General features: G+C 33.6%; 1 protein-coding gene across 2 annotated transcripts in view; it reads left to right on the top strand.

Moving 5' to 3' along the window:
• Positions 1–1,278: 1,278 nt before the first annotated feature.
• LOC106471243 (PRKR-interacting protein 1 homolog) overlaps positions 1,279–22,836 on the top strand; it is a 31,632-nt gene continuing 10,074 nt past the window's right edge. Inside the window, exons 1-4 of one of the 2 annotated variants that reach the window (XM_013931834.2) lie at positions 1,279–1,524; positions 10,884–10,962; positions 19,043–19,143; positions 22,383–22,468. In XM_013931834.2, coding sequence (XP_013787288.1) covers positions 1,393–1,524; positions 10,884–10,962; positions 19,043–19,143; positions 22,383–22,468 — 398 coding nt within the window. In that variant the 5' untranslated portion in view covers positions 1,279–1,392. The remainder of the gene's footprint in view (positions 1,525–10,883; positions 10,963–19,042; positions 19,144–22,382; positions 22,469–22,836) is intronic. The other variant, XM_013931835.2, reaches the window with a different exon arrangement.

The following is a 22,836-nucleotide window of genomic DNA, read 5'->3' as shown; positions in this document are numbered from 1 at the left end:
ATCTCCCGACAATTCCCGAAGGTTCGAGAGAAGGAGTGGCGTGATACTAGTCACGTGACCTCGCTGACGCAACACTATCTATTATATGGTACAAAGAAACAAAGCAACTAGAACAAGGCAACTTTGGTAGTTTTCTGGACCATGTGTGTGTATACACAAATTGCATAGAAGCTATATAACTAAAACCAGGAAGAAAATGTATGGTATGCCGGAATATCATACCTGTATACCACACGTATAGTCAAGTTCTTAAACACCCTTTTTCAGATGAGTATATGAATGTGGAAGAAAACATTTAGCTTGGTCATTTTTTTGTAAAATAAAGGAGTGGTCATAGGTGACATGAACGTCTTTCTGTCTGTCAGGATTTTGGGTATGGGCTGGGATTCTTTTAAAGTAGATGTCTGTGAAAATCCACCCAGGTTGGTTCAATTACTTTAGAAGACCCTTTGACAGACAAATTACTCTCCTCATCTCAGTTAAACTGTGAAACTCACTTTAGAATATTGCACATTACAGCTAAACTAACAATCACGCAAACTAACTTCACTTTCACTAGCTTAACTTTTTTCTGATTGAACTTAACTTTCTGAATCTGCACATATTTTAACACGCGACAGAAAAATCTAGGAATATCTATCCCTCTATTAGCAAAAATATTCACATAATGAGCAAAACTTAGAGGTTTCAAGAAAGATGACGAAAAGGAGACAATTATTTAAAGCTATGGATACAATTGCGATAACCAACAGTGTAACGAACATTTGTATATACGTTTGACTTGTTTTAATATATTATTTTGAAACAAGTGGACTGTGTGCAGGTTTGTTTATTGTTGAAAATTATCGCCAACAAATCACAGACACGTAATGTGTAGAATCCGGCCCATATTAAAAACCTGATAATTATAAGGAAATCATTTTGAGACTAATAAAGTTGGAGACGGCATGAATGGGTAACGCAGAAAACTTTCTAACAAGTTGACCTAATAAAATAGTACAATGTTACAAGAACGTTTTACAATCATCAGGTGTAAAACTCTGTCGAAATGTTGTACTTTTGTCATTTAAATTAAAATGCAATAAAGTTATTTGCGTTACCCATTTAACCTATTTCTAAACATTATGTGTTTAGGTTGTTGGTGTTTCTTTATTCGTATTTGCAAAGCTGATGTGACCTTCAAGAACCGAAAGGTCAACGATCACATTGTTAGTTCTTACGAATAATTTATTATCTAACATGTGTAATTCCTAAAGTGTAGCACTTAGGTTTTATTTTGAAAAAAGGCTGAAATATGATAAATTTTTAGAAACGAAACAATCATACAACATAAACACTTTCGCGGAAATTCTTTGATTTCACGAGATTTTTCGAGAATGTCCATGAGAAAATATGGCGACGACCGATAATTCAGAAGCTAATTTAGAGTTAGGCAAAAAGTCGAATGCTTCGCAACCTGTCATTATTCCAAAGACAGCCACCGATCTTCAGAAGATTAAACTTCAACGCTTGATTCAAAATTTTGTACGTCTAGAATACAGATGTATTAATAACGGTAGTCAAATTTACACACTATCTCAGAAGTTATACTCGACTACGTCTCTTGTAGTGCTACTACTACTAGTAATATTACTATTTAGAACTAATATATAAATAATAAAGTAGTTCCACTAGTAGTGCACTATGGCTAACGAGAATCTTTAGGAACTAATATCATTACTAATACTAAAACTAATAGAAATAGTAATACTTAAAGCATTAACTCTTTGTGTTACTGTTAGTATAATACAAATATTTTTATTAATATTACTAATACTAATCATAGTAATTTTACTTATGGTGTTCTGAGTTGTACTTTACTGGCTTTAGTTTTACTTGCCACAGTCAGTGTGTGTAGTATTAGTATATGAAGTTAGAACATAGATTAGTTAGAATGGTGTGTAGCATTTGTGCTACTAATACTAATTTATTCTCTTTGATTATTCATCAGACAAATAATAAAAAAGAAAAGTAAATATAAAGCCATGCTATCAATTGATTCACTAATTGTTATGAACTTATACCAGTTTAGGGGAAATCTGCATGTCATATGTTGTCGTGAATGAAACTAAAAGACACCATACATTTACACTCCACAACTACAACTTACAAGCAGCTTAGTTTTCATTTGTCTTTGTCCATGGTTACTGTTAAGGAATGGAATTCTCCATAACTAGCAGTGAATTGGGTAATACTGGTAGATTGGGCTGCATATTTTTTTTTTAACTGTTAATGAATAACAACAGTGCTATTTTAAATTTATTAAAAAAGAAATGGTTGATAGGATAGAGATTGAGGAACATCTGAGTGCAAGTGATCATTGGTGAATTAGATTTGATGTTTTGCTGCATATAGAGATAAGGAATATTTAGATTTTGGTTCCAAATTTCAAAAAAGCAAATTTTGAAGAGATGAGATAAGAATTATATGCTGCAATTTGGGCAACTGAATAAGTTGGATATACTGATCAAATGTGGAAAAATAAATAAATTTGAAAAATTGAAGATAGGCATGTTCCTTATAGATAGAAAAAAAGGGTGGCTATAAGTAAAATACTAGGTTTACTCACAAAGGATATAGAAAGTAAATGTAAATAAAATCATTATAAATATGAAGTTTAATTTCACAGCAATGATGGGAGATTTAGGGGAATATAGAAGATTAAGAGCTGGTCAAATGGGAAATTAGGAAATGAAAAACTTGGTGAAAAAAAAGGTTGACTGTAAAAAATGAATAGTAATAATTTCTCTAAATACATTAAAGATAAGCAAAATCTTAGGATGGGAGTAAGACTTTTGAGGAGTGATACTGTTAAGTTAATTTACTTCTTCAGTTTTTACTAAGGAAGATTTAAACAATATTCTACAACCTAAACAGTTACTGGATTAAAACAAGATGGAATTAGATAATCACTTTAATTCTGAGCTTTTTAATAAAAAATTGGGAATTTTAAGAAATGATAAAGCTCCTGGTCCGTATATAATTTACCCACTGGTTTTAACATAGCATAATGTTTATGGACAACGAGGGACCTATTGATCCATCTTGGTTATCCCATCCTCTAAACTGAGCTAAAAGTATTAAAAAAAATTAAAGCCAGTTCTTATCATTCATATAGATATCAAGCTTTCTCTTAAACTTGCTTAAGTTTACTGTCTCTATATATGAGCCACTTACTGTAACTTCTTCTAAATCCTTGAATAGTGGGCAGGTGATAGAAGATAGGAGGTTGGCTAATGTTATTACTCTTTATCCCAGTAATTGTCATAATAATCATAGGCCTATTAGTCTTACATTAATGGAGGGAAAAAGTTTTGAAAGTCTGTTAATAAGATACTTTATAAAGTCATTTAACAAATTTTAAAATTTTGTTGGATAGTCAGCATGGTTTCACTGGGGAAAATCTTGCCTAATCTTTTGACATTCTTTGAAGAGGTTACTGCTTGTATAGTTGAGGGTACAGGTGTGAATTTGATGAATCTGGATTTTCAAAAAGTATTTGACAAGGGGCCACATAAAAGGCTTGTTAAAAAGGTATGGGGAATAAGTTCACTCACTGGATAGAAAACTGGCTAGATGGAAGAAAGCAGGGTGTTCTCATAAATGGAGTTCAGTCAAATTGGATTAATGTCAGGGTTCAGTGTTAGGACCTTTGCTCTTTTTGACTTGCGTCAATGACATAGATGAAGTAATGGTCAATAGATTACATAAATTTGCTGATAACATTTTGGGTGTTGCTGGCTCTGAGGAGAATGCTAGTGTAATGCAAAAGAATTTGGATTATTTGATGAGTTAAGACTGTGTAGTGAATAAATATCAGATGGCTTTCAATTGTAATAAATGCAAAGTAATGCATGTGGGATATCACAATTTGAAATATAAGTACAGTTTTGATGGGAATAACCTTAAAATTATTATGGAAGTAAAAACAAAAAGAAATTGGTGCACTGGCTGATCAGTTTTTTAAGCCATTGTACTATTGCTAGTGGTATGGAAAATAGGATTTTAAGTTGCATCTACAGAAATACTGAATACAAATTTAAAGAGATTATAAGGTCATTCATTAAGTCACAACTGGAGTGTTGTGTTCAGTCTTGGGCTCCTTTTTTTTTCATGAAAAAAGAAGTTACTGAGGATTTGATTGAGTTGTTTAAGATTATTAAGGTAATTGATAGTGTTGATGAATCATTTTTTTTCATATTTAAATCTGAGAATGGTTAGACTAGGTGACATTGTAAATTTTGGCAGGGTAGGAGTCATCTTCAACTAAGACAGCTTTTATTTTTATAACATAGAGGTTGGCCTGTATGTTTTGTTTTTTTGAAATTTTAGGTCTACATGTCTAGCCTATCCTGAAATTATGGAGTTCATGACAGATGCTTAAATAAACTTACATTGAGAACAAGTGATACATGCACTTCGCTTCTCAGATTTAATTCAAAGTCCAATGAGGAGAACCATACAATTTAGTGCCTGCCCACAGTTCTGTCTGTTTACATTCTGAGAAAGAATAAGTTACTGTCTCATGAACCCCTTCCCATTTCTACTCTGATGGCCCATGAGCAAATGAGTGTGTAGGGGTTCATTTATAGGGCCAATTACAGTAAATGATAACTACATAGAACTGGTAGACTAGGTTCTGTACAAAGAAGTGGTAGTCTAGGTTCTTTACATAGAAGTGGTAGTCTAGGTTCTGTGCATAGAAATTATTACATAGAAGTGGTAGTCTAGGTTCTGTACATAGAAGTGGTTGTCTACATTTAAATCACTACATAGAAGTGGTTGTCTAGGTTCTCTACGTTGAAATCACTACATAGAAGTGGTAGTCTAGGTTCTGTGCATAGAAATCATTATATAGAAGTGGTAGTCTAGGCTCTGTACATAGAAATCATTACATAAAAGTGGTTGTCTAGGTTCTCTACATAGAAATCATTACATAGAAGTGGTTGTCTAGGTTCCCTACATAGAAATCATTACATAGAAGTGGTAGTCTAGGTTCTGTACATAGAAGTGGTTGTCTAGGTTCTCTACGTTGAAATCACTACATAGAAGTGGTTGTCTAGGTTCCCTACATTAGAAATCGATTACATAGAAGTGGTAGTCTAGGCTCTGTACATAGAAGTGGTTGTCTACATTTAAATCACTACATAGAAGTGGTTGTCTAGGTTCTCTACGTTGAAATCACTACATAGAAGTGGTTGTCTAGGTTCCCTACATAGAAATCATTACATAGAAGTGGTAGTCTAGGTTCTGTGCATAGAAATCATTATATAGAAGTGGTTGTCTAGGTTCCCTACATAGAAATCATTACATAGAAGTGGTTGTCTAGGTTCTCTACATAGAAATCATTACATAGAAGTGGTTGTATAGGTTCTCTACATTGAAATCACTACATAGAAGTGGTAGTCTAGGTTCTCTACATAGAAATCATTATATAGAAGTGGTCACTCTCAGTTGAGGCTGTCCAAGATCTGATTTGTAGTGAGATAGAGACATTAAATTCAGTGATGTTTCTCCTGGGGCTCTGAAGCTGCTTTGGCGGACGATACTGGACATTTTGGAGAGAATTTATATTCTCATTTTTGACACCTTCATTTATTAGGTCAGCTTCTCATGAAGCCAATTTTGATCAGCCACCTCAGGCTCATTTTCTTTAGTTGGTCAATCGGTGTCAGGTTTTGTACATGGGCTAGGATGGGATTCTTCTACAGTAGGTGTCTGTGACTTGTTGGCAATAAATTTGAACAATAAATGGACAGCACACAATCCACTTGTTTTAAAATAATATATTCAAAACAGGTTAAACATATGTACAAAATTCTTTACACTATAGGATATCACAGTTGTATCTAAAACTCTTAAGTAATTCTCTTGTCAAAAGTCCACTCAGGCTGATTCAATTACTTTAGAATCCAATTGACAAGACAAACTATTTTTGTCTACTTTGTTTCTTACTGTACAATCTGTGATAGATTCACTTGCGTTACTCTGTGGATTACCACAGTTGTATCTCATACTTTAAGTAATTGTCTCCCTTTCATCAGAGTCCACCTAGACAGGCTGGGTTGATGGTATAGACTGTAAGCTGATGGTACCAGTAGATGAGAAGTTGAAGAAAGCACATTAGTTCTGGTTTACCAGAAAATCACATATTTTTGGCTCAACTGTTATGTTAAGTTTTATAATTACTCTATCAATTACATTTTTATTTAGTTTTTACTTATTAGTTTATTAAGTTCTTAATATAAATGGCTATTTTCAGGGGGGCAGAGATCTATAGATTCAATGCCCTGTTTGATTTAGATGTGTGGAGAAATGGGTGTACCCTGAGAAAACCCACTTTCACTGGTAGAGCATCAAATATTCTACCCAACCAGTATCAATTGCTGTGAAATGATCAGGTCATGTATGGTTAGACATTCACATTTATTTTTGTTAAATGGCAAAGTGTAAAATTGCCAAATTCAGGGGTGGCAGCTAGTGATGGAAATTGCTTAGTTAACTCTGTTCGACTGGCTGATTTTTTAAAGTATTTAGTTGTAAGTGTTGTTATTCCTTTTCTGATATTTGGTATTTTACTGACTTTTCTAGATATTCAGTGGGAATGTATTCGTAAGCTGGAATGCTCTTCCGATAGCATGATTTTGAGCTCTTTGAATATTGTTATATTATATGTGTGACATGTTAGCTGTTACTATGTGACCATATTCTATTATCAGGCATATGAATGCTTTGTAGATAGACATGATTTTATTGGCTCGGCAGCCTTTGACTATTCCTCCTATCTTTCTCAGATAGTGAAATATTCTGTAAAGTTTTGCTGTAATTATCTTGCAGTGGTCTGACCAGGTTAGTTTATTGTTGTATGTAATACCTAAGAATTTAGCTGTCCTTGAAAATTTTAGATCAGTGTTGTACAGTTTTAATTTCACTTTGGGAAGTGACTTTCATTTCTGCATTATATTTCTCTTGAAAATAATGGCTTGAGTTTTGGTTGCATTGAACACTACATGCCATGTGTTACACCAACCTTTTGTAGCTATTGAGTGAGGTTTGAACTCTTTGAATATTGTTATAGTGTATGTGTGACATGTTAGCTGTTACCATTTTCATAACAGGTTGGTGTAACACATGGCATGTAGTGTTCAATACAACCAATATGGTGTTCAAATCTCACTCAATAGTTTAGATGTGGCTAGTAAGAACTCTTGCAAGGTGCTTCAGAAGGCAATGTTGTCTGCATCTTGGGAAATGTGGGTGAGAGTTAATTTGGGGAAGGGGGTGTCATTTACAAATAGAATATATAGAAGGGGACTAAGTATTGAACCCTGGGGTACTCCTTATAACTTGACTGGGTTAGATACAACATTTTTGACTTTGGCTGTTCTATCTGATAAAAAAAACCGGAAATCCATCCTATGATTATGGGCAAGAATTTAAACTGAAGAAGTTTATAGCCCAGGCCTTGGTGCCAAACAGAGTCAAATGCTTGCTTTACATCTAAGAATAGACCTACAGTGGTGTGATTTTTGTTAAATCTTTGAATTATTGATTCCATTAGTCTGACTGAGTGGTCAGCTGTTTGCCTCTTTTTACATTAAGCATTTTGGATTTTGGATAAAAGTTTATTCTTTTCTAAATATCATAATAAGACATTGTTGAAGTTTTGAAGATGTTGTTGTTGTATGTGGTTAGGTTAAAATCTCATGATCTCTTCAATGGAGAGAAGAAAGGCTTGAGGGAGAAATCCTTGTTTTTTAGGTTTTGAAGAGTTTTGAACATACAAATTTTAATGATGTTTTCATAAAAAACTTTATAGTTAGGAAAATAAGAGAACATAAGTTTAAGATAAGGAAATCCCACACAATTAATTATGACAGTCTTTCTCTTTTTTAAGTTGGAAGAGCTTGCATTCAGGTATATAGAAGCTGAAATATTGAAAGAGTTTAAGAAAGGATTGGATGAGTATCTGAGAGGTATCTAGTATCTATAGATGTATGTATGTTGAGATTGAGGTTTGTAGATATTTTTCTTTTCTGTAATTAGTCCCAATGTGAAGTGCCTCTATTATCACTATTCCTGTGGTGGTAATTATAAGAATCAGATGCTTGAGATGGTTGATTAGTGAAATCAGCTAATTGATTAATGTTCATGCTCAATAAGTGATTACATTCAACTATTCAGTTATTCTCACATGAGATTAACCTTTCTCTTTATAGTTTTTTGGTCTTGTTTTTTAAAGACATTTTCCAACTATCTTTCATTTAATGATAGATGTCTCAGGTATGATAATTTAGAATTAAGTTACTTGTTGTGCATGAAAATGTATCATATATACAATATAGTATGAAACCTGTAACAAGCTGAAAATATGATTAGTAGCTTTCCATGGCCACAAGAAAAAAATATCAGAACTTCATAGATGGAGTAATTATCTCAAACATTTTTCAAACACACACAAAAAATAACAATTGCCTGAAAGAGTTGATTTGTTTGAAAGACTTTTAGAACAAGTACTCATTAAGATTGTTCTGATGTTTTTTTCTATTACCATCAGTATTGTTGTTCATAACTGGTGTATTCTTTCATGTTTGAAAAATTATTTTATTTACAATAATAATACATGTATTCAATGAATCTATATCTGATGGAGGCCTGTAGCAGAAATTAGTATTGTTTTTTAAATATTTTGTCTGTTTGTTTAGGGTAATAAAGTTTATTATAGAAAAGTTTGTTTGAAAATGGCTATGTACCCTCAGGACACTACATAGATTAAATGATGTAGTTTGTGACATTAATTATATATATTATAAATATATTAAGTATAAATGTGACTTGTGAGATTACTAGTAGGTACAGGATAACATAAGTTACATACACTTAATTCTTGGGATTGAGTTTACGATTTTATATGAACAAAACTATAGTAAATCAATAACTTGGTGCTAAACAGAATGCACACAACTACAATTCAGGCAATACTTTGAGTGCATCTTCACTGTACCAAAGAACAATATACTTAACATACATGTGTTACATGTTAGAGATAGAGGAGAATAAGATTATTATGGGTATACAGTTACCCAAAAACTTTCATTTTAAATGCAGTACACGTATATTTAACATTTGGATAGTGTTCTTAGGGATCAGTGCTTTAAAAAATATTACTCAAAAAAAGATACCGGTATAGTTATTATAAATATAAATAATATAAAACTATTATCACAGTACAAGACTTGTTTCAAATTCTGTGTCTTGGGAAAACAAAAATGTGATATTTATAAAAGAAAATAGTAAGAAGCAACATACAGTAAATTAACCAGTAAGGCTTTTCAACAAAATTCAGCAAAACAGTGATAGACATGGGTGCCTACAGAAATTTTTCCATGGAGTGCAAAGTCAAAATCAAGGGAGGATGGATCTGCCTTCAAAGTTTTGCCATTACAGTCAAGAGAATAGGCAAGATCCCATAGTCAGATTTGGTGGGTTTCATATTTGTAAGGTTAATTTAAGCCATACTGCAGATTTGCAGCTACATATACTTCATAATAGTAAATTTTGGTTTGTTATTTTAGGTTTTTAACCCTATAGAGTAATTTCAGCTGATATAAAACATCTGTTTACATGCGTACAGTAACTTGAAGTTACATAAAGTACAATATTTCAATGGCATTTATTGTGTATGTTTGGTAAGAACAACATTTAAGGCTAATATATTTTGAAACTGAAAATGCGAATTTCAGTAACTGATCAATGTGAACAGGCCCCCCTAAGAAGAATGCACCAAGTAGTTTGAGGTTGAAAATACCCCTCTTAATATAACCATAATGAAAAATATTGTTTTGAAAATCTAAGTACCTTTTACAGAATTAGCTTGAGTGTTTTGTACTTTATGACCTGATGTCTTCTAACCAAGTAAATCCACAGCTTATCAGTAAGAAGTTACCTAAAACTGAAGTAACTTGCTGGTAGCAAGCTTATTACATATGACCTTACCCATGACAAAATGTTGGTGCTTATGATATTGATACTTCTTTGTGATTCTACATATGATACTGGTAGCAGGTTGACTCCGACCACGCTCTATCATGGGATGTCTGCAAGACTGCGTCAGTCTCTTTGATAACTTGCTGCCGGTATTACAGGCAGGTGGCAACATGTTGACCCTGATCACACAGATTCAGGGCTTAGGAGATGTTGGTAAGATAGATTATGATGTTGATACTTCTTTGTGATTCTATGTATGATACTGGTAGCAGGTTGACTCCGACCACGCTATATCATGGGATGTCTGCAAGACTGCGTCAGTCTCTTTGATAACCTGGTGCCAGTATTACAGGCAGGTGGCAACATGTTGACCCTGATCACACTGATTCAGGGTTTAGGGGATGTTGGTAAGACAGCGTCAGTCTCTTTGATGACCTGAGTGAGAATTGCCATGTCCAATATCCAAGAGGCTGCCATGTAGCAACGTTTTCAATATTTAGCTACAGGGTAGGTATCTGGAGAGGTTTAAGTAAAGCTGCTGACAAACCTGGTGATTTTTATTAGAAATGAAAATTAAGTGTGATAAGTATGTAAAATTGTGAATAAAAAACTTGTAAATTCATATATGTATATGCTGAATGAATAAAGAAATAATTATGTTTCTCATTTACCAGGTGCTCCTTTGCTCCCCCTGCAGAAACCCATGAATTGATAGAATGAAAACACACACACAGAATGTTTAATCTAAATGATTAGTCAAATAACAAGTACTCTATTAAATTTAAATGCTGTTTTTTACCTTTCTTAAAAACAGATCTTTTTGGAATAAAATTATACATTTTCATTAATGTTTTTAGGAGAAGCCAGTTATCATACCAGAGAGACGAAAGGATAAGAAAGTTCTAGAACCTCCTGAATTTGTAAGAAATGTTATGGGTAAGTGACATAATGTTTTATTGCTAGAGTATTTTAATTGCATATGAATTTTGTGACATCATTGACGGAGAAACTGATTAAACATGAAATAAGTTACTCACTGTAGTGTTATGAAACTTTATACTGATGTGCTAACTTACACCTAAAATTATTACTAATGAGGACATTTTTGTGTGATGAAATGCTTCTGTTCTGCTAGAGGTGTAGTATAGAAATTTGTTTGTTAACATTATGGTAATAAATATTTGTACTCCTATTTACACATAGTTTAAATTGGCCTGTTTGTAATACAAACACATGAACTAAATCCACGAAGGCTTTTTATTCATGCTGTTTGATTCAATAGTTGCTACCAGTAGCTGTTAACATTTTCTAGTTAATGTAACTAAATTGAAAACAATTTTATATATAGTAAATCATTATTAAGATCGATCAGTCCTTCATATAAAACTGGTAATTTCCGATGTGATATCTTACCTCCGCTCACAAAATTGTTTTCCTCGACTTGCACTGCCTTCTATATGTTCAACTTTTTGCTTGGCACTAGCCTCTATGCTTCTACCTACCTCCATGTGATATAGCTGCATTGTATCTTGCAAATAAAAATGGGACAATCATCCACCAATAGGAGTGAAACACACCCTCTTTGTGCAGCTGACTCCCTCTATGCAGTAGAACCCAATCCTCACTTCTCGAATTGGCACGACAGTGATCAGACATCTCGCTCACCATTCGTTTAATGTGATGTTCAATTGCCTTTTAAATTTCTGACTTTGCCTTCATTTTCAAACTTCAAAAACTTTTTTTTTAATTTAATTTTTTTTTCATTTCATTTACCATCTTTTTTGTGTAGTTTCATAACTGGTTCACATTGATTTAACTTCATCTATTTTCTGTAGAGTGTTATTACACTCAGACAAATTCACAGGGATTCACGGTTTCAACTTGCAACCACTACTGCTTCAGACACTATCATGATGGCTTCAGGTTTGATGGTATTGGCTAAGGAAGTTTTGGCCCTTGTCTGCTGGGAGATGGCTTCCTTCATGTAGGCCATGATGTCTCTTGAACATCACTTCTTCTCTTCTGAAGCAGGATGATGTGGATTTGGACAGCCTTATACCTCCCCTTTTCTTTGCTGTGCAGTCTCATTTTCAGACCGTGGATGCACCATGACCTTCTTCTCCTTTTCTGGAGTTAGTATCACAGGTATTTTATGTTTTGTCTTTCTCTCCAGTGTCCTATGACTCATCACCTCTCCTATTTATAGGTACCTGTTCCCTCTTCCTGTCGTTGTTGGTATACTTGTCCTCCTTCTGCCCTTTCCCTCCACACATTGCTCCTTTGTTGTTGAGACCTTTTAGGTAGGGAGGCTCTTTTAACTTCGTGCATCTCCACCCTACATCTTTTAAAGATCTACGCATGGCCCCCTTTTTACAGCAAACTGTTTTTGGGGATCTTCCTGACTCACTGGAGTTAAGTGTGGAATCTGCCTGTTTACATACTTCTCTCCCCTACCTGGTCACACATTTGTTGCAACTTTCCCCAGCTCCTGCCCCTTTATAATGCTCTCTCCTTATTCTCCCTTACCTGTTCCTTCCTCACAGGTTGCTCTTTCATAGTATACTCTTTTTCACTGCTGGCCTGCATGTTGACAATGGTATTGGTGACTATCCCATAGGATCCGGTCCAGTAGGGGTCAGACTGCTTCTTTTCAAGTGGACTCTCCCTTCGGTTCACTTCTTTTGGCGAGTAGTGCCTGTCCAGGTATAATCATTCACACTCATAATTCACACTTTACAACCAATGAAGTTGCTAATGCTCACTGTTGAGATGAGGTGTTTAGCAAGACCGCTTGTAGGTTCATCCTTGCATTGTCTTGCATCCTAAATATGTTTGTCTTGGACTGTCTACTCATGGACTAACAGGAGTAAAGCAGAAGGGGATTACTGCCCATCCCTGCTGTTTACTTGATTGTATAAATTGGGTATGGTCTGCTTTTCAAAATAGGACATCTCATCACCCATTGCACTTTCTATAGTGCTGCATTCCTTTAAACTCTTAAAAGCATTTTTCACCCCTCTCTTTCTAGTGGAGTATAGAGTCCTTATCACCTACAGACTCCTAGTTGTTGGGGTGGTGGACCATGGAGGCTTCCTCCTGTGTGTGCTCAATTCCACTCAGTATGGTGTGTACTGAATATTTCCATCACATTCTAATATGCAGTTCACCACTCTGACTGGGAACCCTCCTTCATACTGCCACCTCTATGTTAGTTTTTGGGCGACTGGTGTTGGTTGGAGCCACACCTGTCAACATAAGTCCTCAGTTGTGAGTGGACTGGGACCCTCCTTCTACTGCAGACTAAATAATACATTCCCAATGCCACGTGATGTTGGACTTGAGTTGACTCACCATGTTGCATTTCCACCTTCCTACCATCATCTGGATGTTGGGTGCACAGGTGTTGGTCATGTTGGATATGCAAACCTGATGACTTGGGTTCTTGGAATGGGAGTACTTCTTCCCTTCTGGTTTTTGATTCTGAGGTGAATGGTAGAAGACCCTCTTCCTACCATGGCCTGATTGATCCAATCTCAGTGCTGCTGATTTTGGACTGCAGTTGACCTCCCACTTACAGTCCAACGTGTCCTATCCACTCTACACCGAAGATACTTTTTTGTTCTTTTCAGATGTGCCTTTTTTCTGCTAATTTTGCAACACATTCATTCATCAAGTGCAACCTAGTTTAGATGTGGTGCAGTCTCCTATGATTGTGTTTCCTTTACGTTGAGATGGCACATTCTTTGGGTACTCTTCCAATGCTATCTGAAAGGGACTCTTATATTTAACTTTTATGCTGGTCCCTCCACCTGGTCAGTGTGGGATTCTAGTTATTTTGTGAGAGGAGGTAAGATATCATATTGGAAGTTAATATTTTTTATGCTGAAAATATATTTCTGATAGATACCTCTTTTCACACTTCGCACCCATCCTCCCCACATCTGATGTGTTTGTGCTCCATCTCGTAGTGAAGATTGGGTTTTACTGCATACATTGAGCCAGCTGTGCTAGGAGCGTGTGTCTCACTCCTATTGGAGGGTTGTCACATGCTTACTTGCATGCTACAATGCAACTATACCATATGGAAAATCATGGAAGTAGATGGGAGAGTAAAGACTAGTAACAAGCAAAAATATAAACATAGAGAGGAAAACTATTTTGTGAGAGGAAGTAAATATCTATTGGGAATATATTTTCAATGATGGAAAATATTAACCTTTGCATCTTAGATAACAGAGTTTTAAAAGCATGGCTAATATTTCATGTTTGGGTGAGTGTGTGCAAACGTTATCCTTGCTAAAAGTAAACATGTATAATTGTAGAAGTAAATCTGCATGTATAGTAGACTTTCTAGTTTCAAGTAAAGAAAGTCTACTATACATGCAGATAGTTTCAAGTAAAGAAAGTCTACTATACATGCAGATAGTTTCAAGTAAAGAAAGTCTACTATACATGCAGATAGTTTCAAGTAAAGAAAGTCTACTATAGCTGCAGATAGTTTCAAGTAAAGAAAGTCTACTATAGATGCAGATAGTTTCAAGTAAAGAAAGTCTACTATATATGCAGATTGTTTCAAGAATGAGTTATCTGGGTACAAGAGAATGCTAATTTTTCAAAGATTTCCTACAGTTTCAATTGTTGATTGAACTTTTTACATGAAATAAAAACTAATTCTATAGATACAGTCTCGATCATTTTCAACAACCTTGTAACCATAAAACTTTACATGCTAACTTTTGAATGTACTTGGTGTATTTTCTCAAAATTTTGAAAGTTTTTACTAAACAGTACAAGTCTAAACAGTACAGAGTATTTATACTCTGAATTTACAAAGCTTTTACTAGGTCAGCCTGAGTGCAAGGTGATTTTTGAGCTAAGGATAAAAATACTTCTTTTCATCTTATTTAGTTTGCATAGTCTGTAGAACCTTCAAATTAAATATCAAGTTTTTTCAGTAGAACTTTATATTGTATATTTTATTTTCTCTAATGTAACACTACTTGTAGTGAAATTTGCAGTGTAGAGTAAAATGAAAAGTTGAAAAAATATCAAATGAGTCTTGATTTACTATTTTGTTTTTCTAGAATTACTGAATATTGTAATAGAAAATTACATCTATTTATTATGACAGCATAAAATAGTATTACTAATTAGCCTTTCATATCTGCTTTCATTTAATATTTTTACTTTACATACTCAGATTATGCAAAGACCATTTATCACAGTGGGACAGCTTTATGTTAAACTCATAGATATCTTTAAACCATTCAAATATGATATTTAAAACACACATAAAACATAATTAACTAAAATATAAAAGTAAGACCTAAATACAATATAACTGTCTTTTTAACTTTAGCATATTTAGGTAAAAAAACCACTGTATGTGCTATGGTCGATCAAGCATACAGCAATATAAATGGCAGTCACATGTACATCTTAAGGAAACTGTGCACAATTTCAAATTAACCATTGGTAGAGTATCGTGTAAACTGAGCTCTTTTTAATGACTATATACACTTGTGTCAACTAACTACATGTATATTGTAGATCTCAAGGCAAAAGTATAGAAGGTGGGCATGGAAACCATAAAGGGTGGGAAAAATTTATTTTTCTTTCCCAGTGAATACAGTTGTAGGACTATGGATATTGCATATCAATTAGGTCAAACACATGTAGAAGAAACTCCTGTACATTGCCAGCTCATGTGGCAGCTAAAGTCAAGATTTTGAATTCAAAGCACGTGGATTACGTGACATGAAAACTGTAGATTAAATATTTTTTGAAAGCTTTCATTTGAAACAAAGTAATTAAAACTAAGCTAACATGAAAATTCAAATTATAATGTACCTTATAATGTTACTTTTATTGATGTATGTTGATAGTAAAATTGTTTAATTAACTTTTGAATGTAATGCAGTACTATACATGCAAAGGAATTTAAAAATGGTGCTGGTAGTAGCTGGTAGTAGCTGGTAGTCATAGGGTTAAGTTTCTAATTTTGTATGTTTTAGTTACTTTAGAAATAGAAAATATACATACAAGAAAACAAGAAATTTAATACTTACTTTCTAATTAAACCATAAATAGGTTAAAATAATTCCAGTTGCTGCTCAAAGCAAACAATGAAACTGAGGCTAAATAGCTAATGAGCACCAGAACAAAATAATCTGTATAAGAATCTGTAAAATATGTTTTTTCTTTTTATTATAAATAATCCAGTAGCAATATCATAGAGAACTACTAATGTTTTTGTGATGCAGAAGGGGCATGTCATGTGGATTTGACATTTTTGTTTATATCTCAGTAAAGCAAGAAGATTGGAGGTTTTAAGTTTATATTATTACTTGTTGATATCTATAATATGTTTCTGTAATTTAGTTGCATATTCAAAAAATCATATAAAGGTTGAAAGAAAATGTGGAGTTTGGAGCATAATTGCATCATATGACATAGAAAAATCAAGATTGAGAATTTATTTCAATTCTTCCATTTGAAATTGGGAAATTAAACATAGGTGATATAAGAATTTGAGTTATAAACTGTTTTGATGATAAGTTTGTCAACATACGTTTATAATAAACTAGCTTGATTAAATTTTGAATGCAACTTGAAGAAAGATCATGACGTGTACTTTAACCCACGCGTATCCAAAGGGTTAAATGGTATAAAAATTAAATGTGTACATCTAAGAATATACCAGAAGAAAGCATTGTAGGGTAATATATTTTGTGTTCATTTTCTTTTCTTGAATATTTTCAATTTTTATAAGTAATAATCTTGGTACTATGCATTATAAGCTTAACATAAAAAGACAAGAATATCTAGCATGGATATTCTGGTTATCACTCTGTTTTTCTTCTCTTTTCCTTGAACAAATACTACATTAGTATTCCTGATGCAGAATATATCATTCCACATTTTGTCAGATTGTTGGTTTGTTTTTTATGAAGATTTCAAGATAACTGAAATCTTCAAGTACATAAAGTATAAAAATGTGTATAGTTACACAGTACTTCATAATTCTCAAATGTCATGTTGACATCATGTTGCATCTTGGAGGTTTTAGTGAGTTTTTCATATATATGTCTGTGTGTGTGTATGTAAAACTATTATTTCAGCAGTTAAGTAAATATTAAAATCAAAAGGAAGGACTGCATTAAAAAAGATAGGACCAAGTCTGTGATGAAAAAAAACATTTTAATTATGAAATCAAGCCTTAATAACAAAACAGAAATGCTGCATATAAGATATCCCACATTTTAATATATGCAACATTTTTGTTGTAATTGTTAAGGTTTGTTTTGATGATCCAAATATGTATTTATCTATATACTACAACACTTTAATTTCCAGCAAGTAACTAAGTACTATAAAGGAAGTCCAAATTTACATATTTTTTTAATTTCTGATCTGTGACCACCAGTTGATTAACACATATCAACATGTAAGCTGAAACAGTTGGCATTAAAAGTTTTTGTGAACTTTACATAATTCTACATCACACAAAAGTTTGCATGATTGGTTCACTTTTCAGAGTAAAGCTGGATGATTACCTTACTTACATGGATCCTTCCACAGAGTGGATTTCTTTCATCATTGGCTTTCTGACTTTCCTTAACTTTTTTTTATCTCCAGTCCCAGGTCCTATAGCTCCAAGTCTTCATTGGCTCAGTCTCTTTTTATATGGCTATTTTTCCTCTTCAACTTCTTTCCATTTGTATTATTGCTCTTTACAGGATTGTATTGTACTTGACATTTTGTCCATCCCCCAGCCATTCTCCTTTTCTTTCTCTGGTTCTTAAAAATCTCTGTTGAGCCTTTTTAATCTGTTGTCTATTTTGTTTGGTACTTTTCTGGACTGGAAACTCTGTTTAGTTCTCTAGACTCTCATGTGTCTCCCATTTGAACTCTTGGCCACCATATTGTACCATCTTTCTTCTTCTCACATGCAGGAGCCATCTCTCTGCCATTTTTGCTTTGCACACCTCTCACACTCCTTACCACAGGGTCATGTTAATATTATTTCCCTGGTCACCCCTTTCTCTCACAATGTTGGGCTGCTTGGGAAGTTGGTCAGATTTGTTTTCCAATTACATCCCTTTTCTTCCCTGTATTATCCTCTCCTTTGTCCTGTACAGGCTGTTCATCGTCATCTCACTCATACTGCCTTGTTTCAAAGCAGTTGCCAACATTTTTTCCACCATGGAAATCTTTTTCTTCTAGTAACTTCTTCCTCTTTGACCAGTTAGTTTTTCACCTCATTTGACTAGTTTATTCTTCTATGAGTGATGAAATGGTTTGTCATTTTCATGTCTCCTTTCATCCTTTGAACCAGAATTTTTTGGCATTTTTTATTGTATTGGATCTGTTCATTAAAAGTGAACAATAGAGCTTTATGGATTTCCAGATAATGAAAAGCTAAATGTAGATACTGAGAAGTGTATGTGGTTTATATTGGTACTAAGCTCTCTATTTTTCTGCTCCTTTTTTTTTTTTATGGGATATCTAAAAATGATGTAAAGGTTATTTTTTGTAAATTATATCTATCTATTTTATATATATATATTATAAACACATTATAAAAAAATTCTTATATAATGTATTTTCCTTAAGTGCAATATTTGTAAAAATATATACTTTTTCACTTCAAGCACCTTGTATTACTTTCTTTATACACTATAGTATTTCAAACATTAATTATGTGAACATTGATGTAACGTAACTGTTTTGTTTCCTAATTTATATCATAGGTCATGTTGGATATGTTGATCATTTATAGTTCCTAGAAAAAACAGCAACTTCATTTTTGAACTCAGAATACACTTTAGAAATAAGAATGAAATATGACTCCACCTCTTCTTTATTGACAATATGTAGCTTAGGCTGTTGAGAAATGCTCCAGTTTACAGTAGTGTATTCTAGTAAAGTAAAACATTTTACCGATTATATTTTGTATTGATATTAAAACATGTCTAAATTGTAAGAAATTTAAAATGTCACTTCTACTTTCTAGGTTCTAGTGCTGGAGCTGGGAGTGGTGAGTTTCATGTATACAGACATCTTAGACGTAAAGAATATACACGGCAAAAATTTATTGAAGAAAAAGCTGGGGAGGTTAGTTGTAGACCTTCTTAATTTGTTGATTATTAGATAGTTGATGATGTATACAGAATGAATCTTGGTTGTATATAAACAATAATTTTGCACTTCCATAGACCTCAGCTGTAATAGTAATGTAAACTATGGTTCTCTGCATAAGTATATTAACTATGAAAAGTTTTCCTAATTTCTACAATTGTTGTACTTAATGACTGTTAGAAACTGTTAGTGGTTTTATGCATGAAAATGATATCATTAAGAACATTCTGTTGCAGTTAATAGCAATTATGAATATCACACTTGTGTTGTCTGATGAAAAGGATCTATGTTGTAAAGTGTGCTAAATATTGGGTTTTACAAATTAAATTTGAATTTTTTCTTCATTTTATGATTGTAAGATATAAAAGTTGTTCAACATCTATTAATTTCTGCACATATCAGTTTTCCTACTCAACTCTGTAGCCTTAATTTCTTAGTTATATTTGCTGTTACAATATCTAAGAACTTTTTGGTTGGCAACTAAATAATTTCATTTTATGTAACTTTTTCAAGTAACTTTGCTGACAACTGGGCAAGTTAGAAATATCATATTTTAATTTAAATAAAAGTTGTAAAAACAGTGTAGAATTTTAAGACTTTCTGTTTCCGATGAAACAAAGCAAATGGGGAGATATTTTAATCCATCTACATTGAATTAACATTTCAATCATTTAATAAATTACTTTAAAACAAATATATTTTTTACAGTCACAAAGAATTACATGTTTGTAAAAACAATAGTCAATAATCACAATTATACCAAATACCTGAATGTCATAAATTGATTTACATAAGCATATGCATGGTACTGGGGATTTTTGATGTTTTATTGTTTGTTTTATGTTGAAACACAGAATAAGTGTCCAAATCAGGCTTTCACTTGTCATAGGCATCTGGGCAATAATTTATATTCAGTTTTGATTTCTCTGTATTTTGAATATAAAAAAAAACAGCACCACTAGATTACTTAGTTCCAAAACATACATACCTCTGCACCAACTTATAGCTATTACTTGACTGCCAGTGTTTCTTTCTTTTCCCATCTATGCATTGGTCTAATTTTTTCTCATTGCTCCAGTCTTTTATACCCCACTCAGTTGCCCTTGGCAATAGTTATCTCGTGATACTTTCCACCTACGTCAATGTGCCCCCTATCCTGGTACTATATATATAAGCACTTCATTCAGATAAGGTTATCACTTTTTCTCAACAAAGCATTTGGGAATGGGTTTCTGTAAAGAAGTACTGTATTTTTTAAAGCCCTTGGTTGCAATTTTCATATCACCTAGTTGATTTACGTTCAATAATATGAATAATAAATAAATATATATAAAAAATATCTTCGTTTGCAGGCACGAATTCCCGGGTTACTCTTTCTGACATGGAGGCTAATGAAACCTCCCCTATTCCACCTCTGTTATCTAGCATCTCTCAGTCATCGGGGGTCACTCTCAGTTGATGCTTTCCATGATCTGATTCGTAGTGAGATGGAGACGTATATTAGGAATGGGGATGTTTCTCTGGGAGGTTCTGAAACTGCTTTTGTCGATGATCCAGGACATTCTGGACAGAATTTAGACTCGCTTTTTCCTGTGCCTTCATTTACTGGTTGGCTTCTCATGAGGCCAATTTGGATCAGCCACCTCATGTTCCTTTTCTTCAGTTAATTGGGTGTGTGAGGTTCTGGGGCTTTCCTAAGTAGCTTTTGATTCTACTCGTTCCTTGATGGTGGAAAGGTCTGAGGGCAAATACTTAGATTTTCCTCCATAATCTGATATTGCTGTTCATGCGGGGAAGTTTACCACTCAGATACATGAAGGAATAACTATGCCTTGCTCACCATGTTTGTTAGAACTACATGCTTTGGCTCATCACTGCCAGTAGGAAGTATATTTAGATTCACAAAGACTTGATCCACTTTTGAAAATGTGTGGTTCCAGACTGGAGCCTGTGATCAATTTGAACAGATCACAATTTTCTAGGATTCATCTGACCCTCACTACAGTTCTGCAATATTTATCTTCTCTCCAGATTTTATCAGAAGCCTCTTGGTGATCCCCACATCAATTTGATGATGATTTAGGGCCTTTGCTGATATCTACCTTAGTAAGATTGTCAGCTTCTGCTCTTTCTTTGGTTTCCTAGCTTGTATGTTGTTGGGACTTATTGGGTAGAGATGCCTTGTTAGAGGGTGTTTGTCTACCAGCTGCCACCCTCCATGAGTTACGTGAGGCTCCCTTTATTCGTTCCTTGATGTTTGTGGGTGTTCCCATTTACATTCTTTCTTGTCGTCTTTAGCCTCTCGACTTTCTTTGGCTCCTACTGGGAGACAAGGCGCTACTGCTCATTTTGCACTCCAACCCCTGGCTTCAGCTCCTTGATCTATTGGTACCCAGAATAGATTTTGTCCTTATAAAGAGGCTCCTCCACCCAAGCAGACTGTTATCAGTGACATCAGTGACTACCCTATGATGGTGGGGGCTTGATAACATTTTCTGGACATGTGGAATTCCTTTACCACAGATCCATGGGTACTCCAGGTTCTTGCATCTGGGTTGGTCATTCACTTCACATCTCCTCCACAGTTTTCCCCCAACCTGTAGTATTTCCACCTCCAATAGATCCTCACAGTGTGGACCTTCGTTGCAGGGCTATCAGAGAGTTGTTGGTCAAGGGGGTAAATATTATTGATATACATTTTCAATTTAGGAAAATGTTAACTTTCAAACATTTGCATATCTTATTTTTAAATACATATATATTTATTTAAAAGTACTTTTCCTGTGTTCTTAATGCAGTGAATGTTTTACATATGGATTAACAATACATAAAAATGGAGCTGTTGCATTGTTAGATGTTCTACTTGTTTTAACTAATCTATTTGCTGAAAACAGTAATAGGAAAGAATTTTAAGAATTATTAATTATTTAATCATTCCCACAGCTCATCTATACTACAAAATCTGGAGTTTTATTTTATTAAAAGGTAGTAAAATACCCATGAAATTTAGAATGTTTTTTTTTCTTTTCAGTTCATTCTGTCTCATTTCATATAAGTAAATTTAAATATATGAAAAAATTTTGTGAAACTTATTCAACATCTTTAAAGCAGCAATCAGTTAATGTTTCAAGTTAATGTATTGATCTTTATATGCATAACTGAGTGTAGACTATCATTTTATCTTTGTTCAAATAATTATTATGTAAAATTTATAGGAAGTTTTACAAGAAAAGTACCATCAAAAGGTAGAAGAAAATCGAAGGAAGGCAGAAGAAAGAACAGCTAAGAAAAGAGCTAAAAGGTCAGCAATATTAAAGCTGATGCCACAAACCCTGTTTTAACTGATGGAGTCTGTTTATTTCAACTTAGTTAACCCTTTCGAGATGGGTCACAGGTGAAAGGCCATGTCATGTTGTTTGTTGACTCCTATTCAAAATTTATTGAAATACTATTTCATGAATTTATGTCAGTAAGTTTGGTATCAAACTGTAGATCATAATTCAAATTTTAGAACTATACATTACTCAATTTGTTAATTTAAAAGTAAATATTAAAAAAAACAGATAAATTTTTGTGTGCCTCGTGGTATGTTGAATGCAGCACTGGTTCAAATTAGATGTATGTGAAGTCAAAATACTAAGTCTATAGTTTCTTATGAATTAGAAACTC

The sequence above is a fragment of the Limulus polyphemus genome, unplaced genomic scaffold, assembly GCF_000517525.1.
Source record: "Limulus polyphemus unplaced genomic scaffold, Limulus_polyphemus-2.1.2 Scaffold4490, whole genome shotgun sequence".
Lineage (NCBI taxonomy): Eukaryota > Metazoa > Arthropoda > Merostomata > Xiphosura > Limulidae > Limulus > Limulus polyphemus.
Note: the sequence above shows the minus strand (reverse complement) of the source record. Positions and strands in the feature narration are given on the sequence as shown.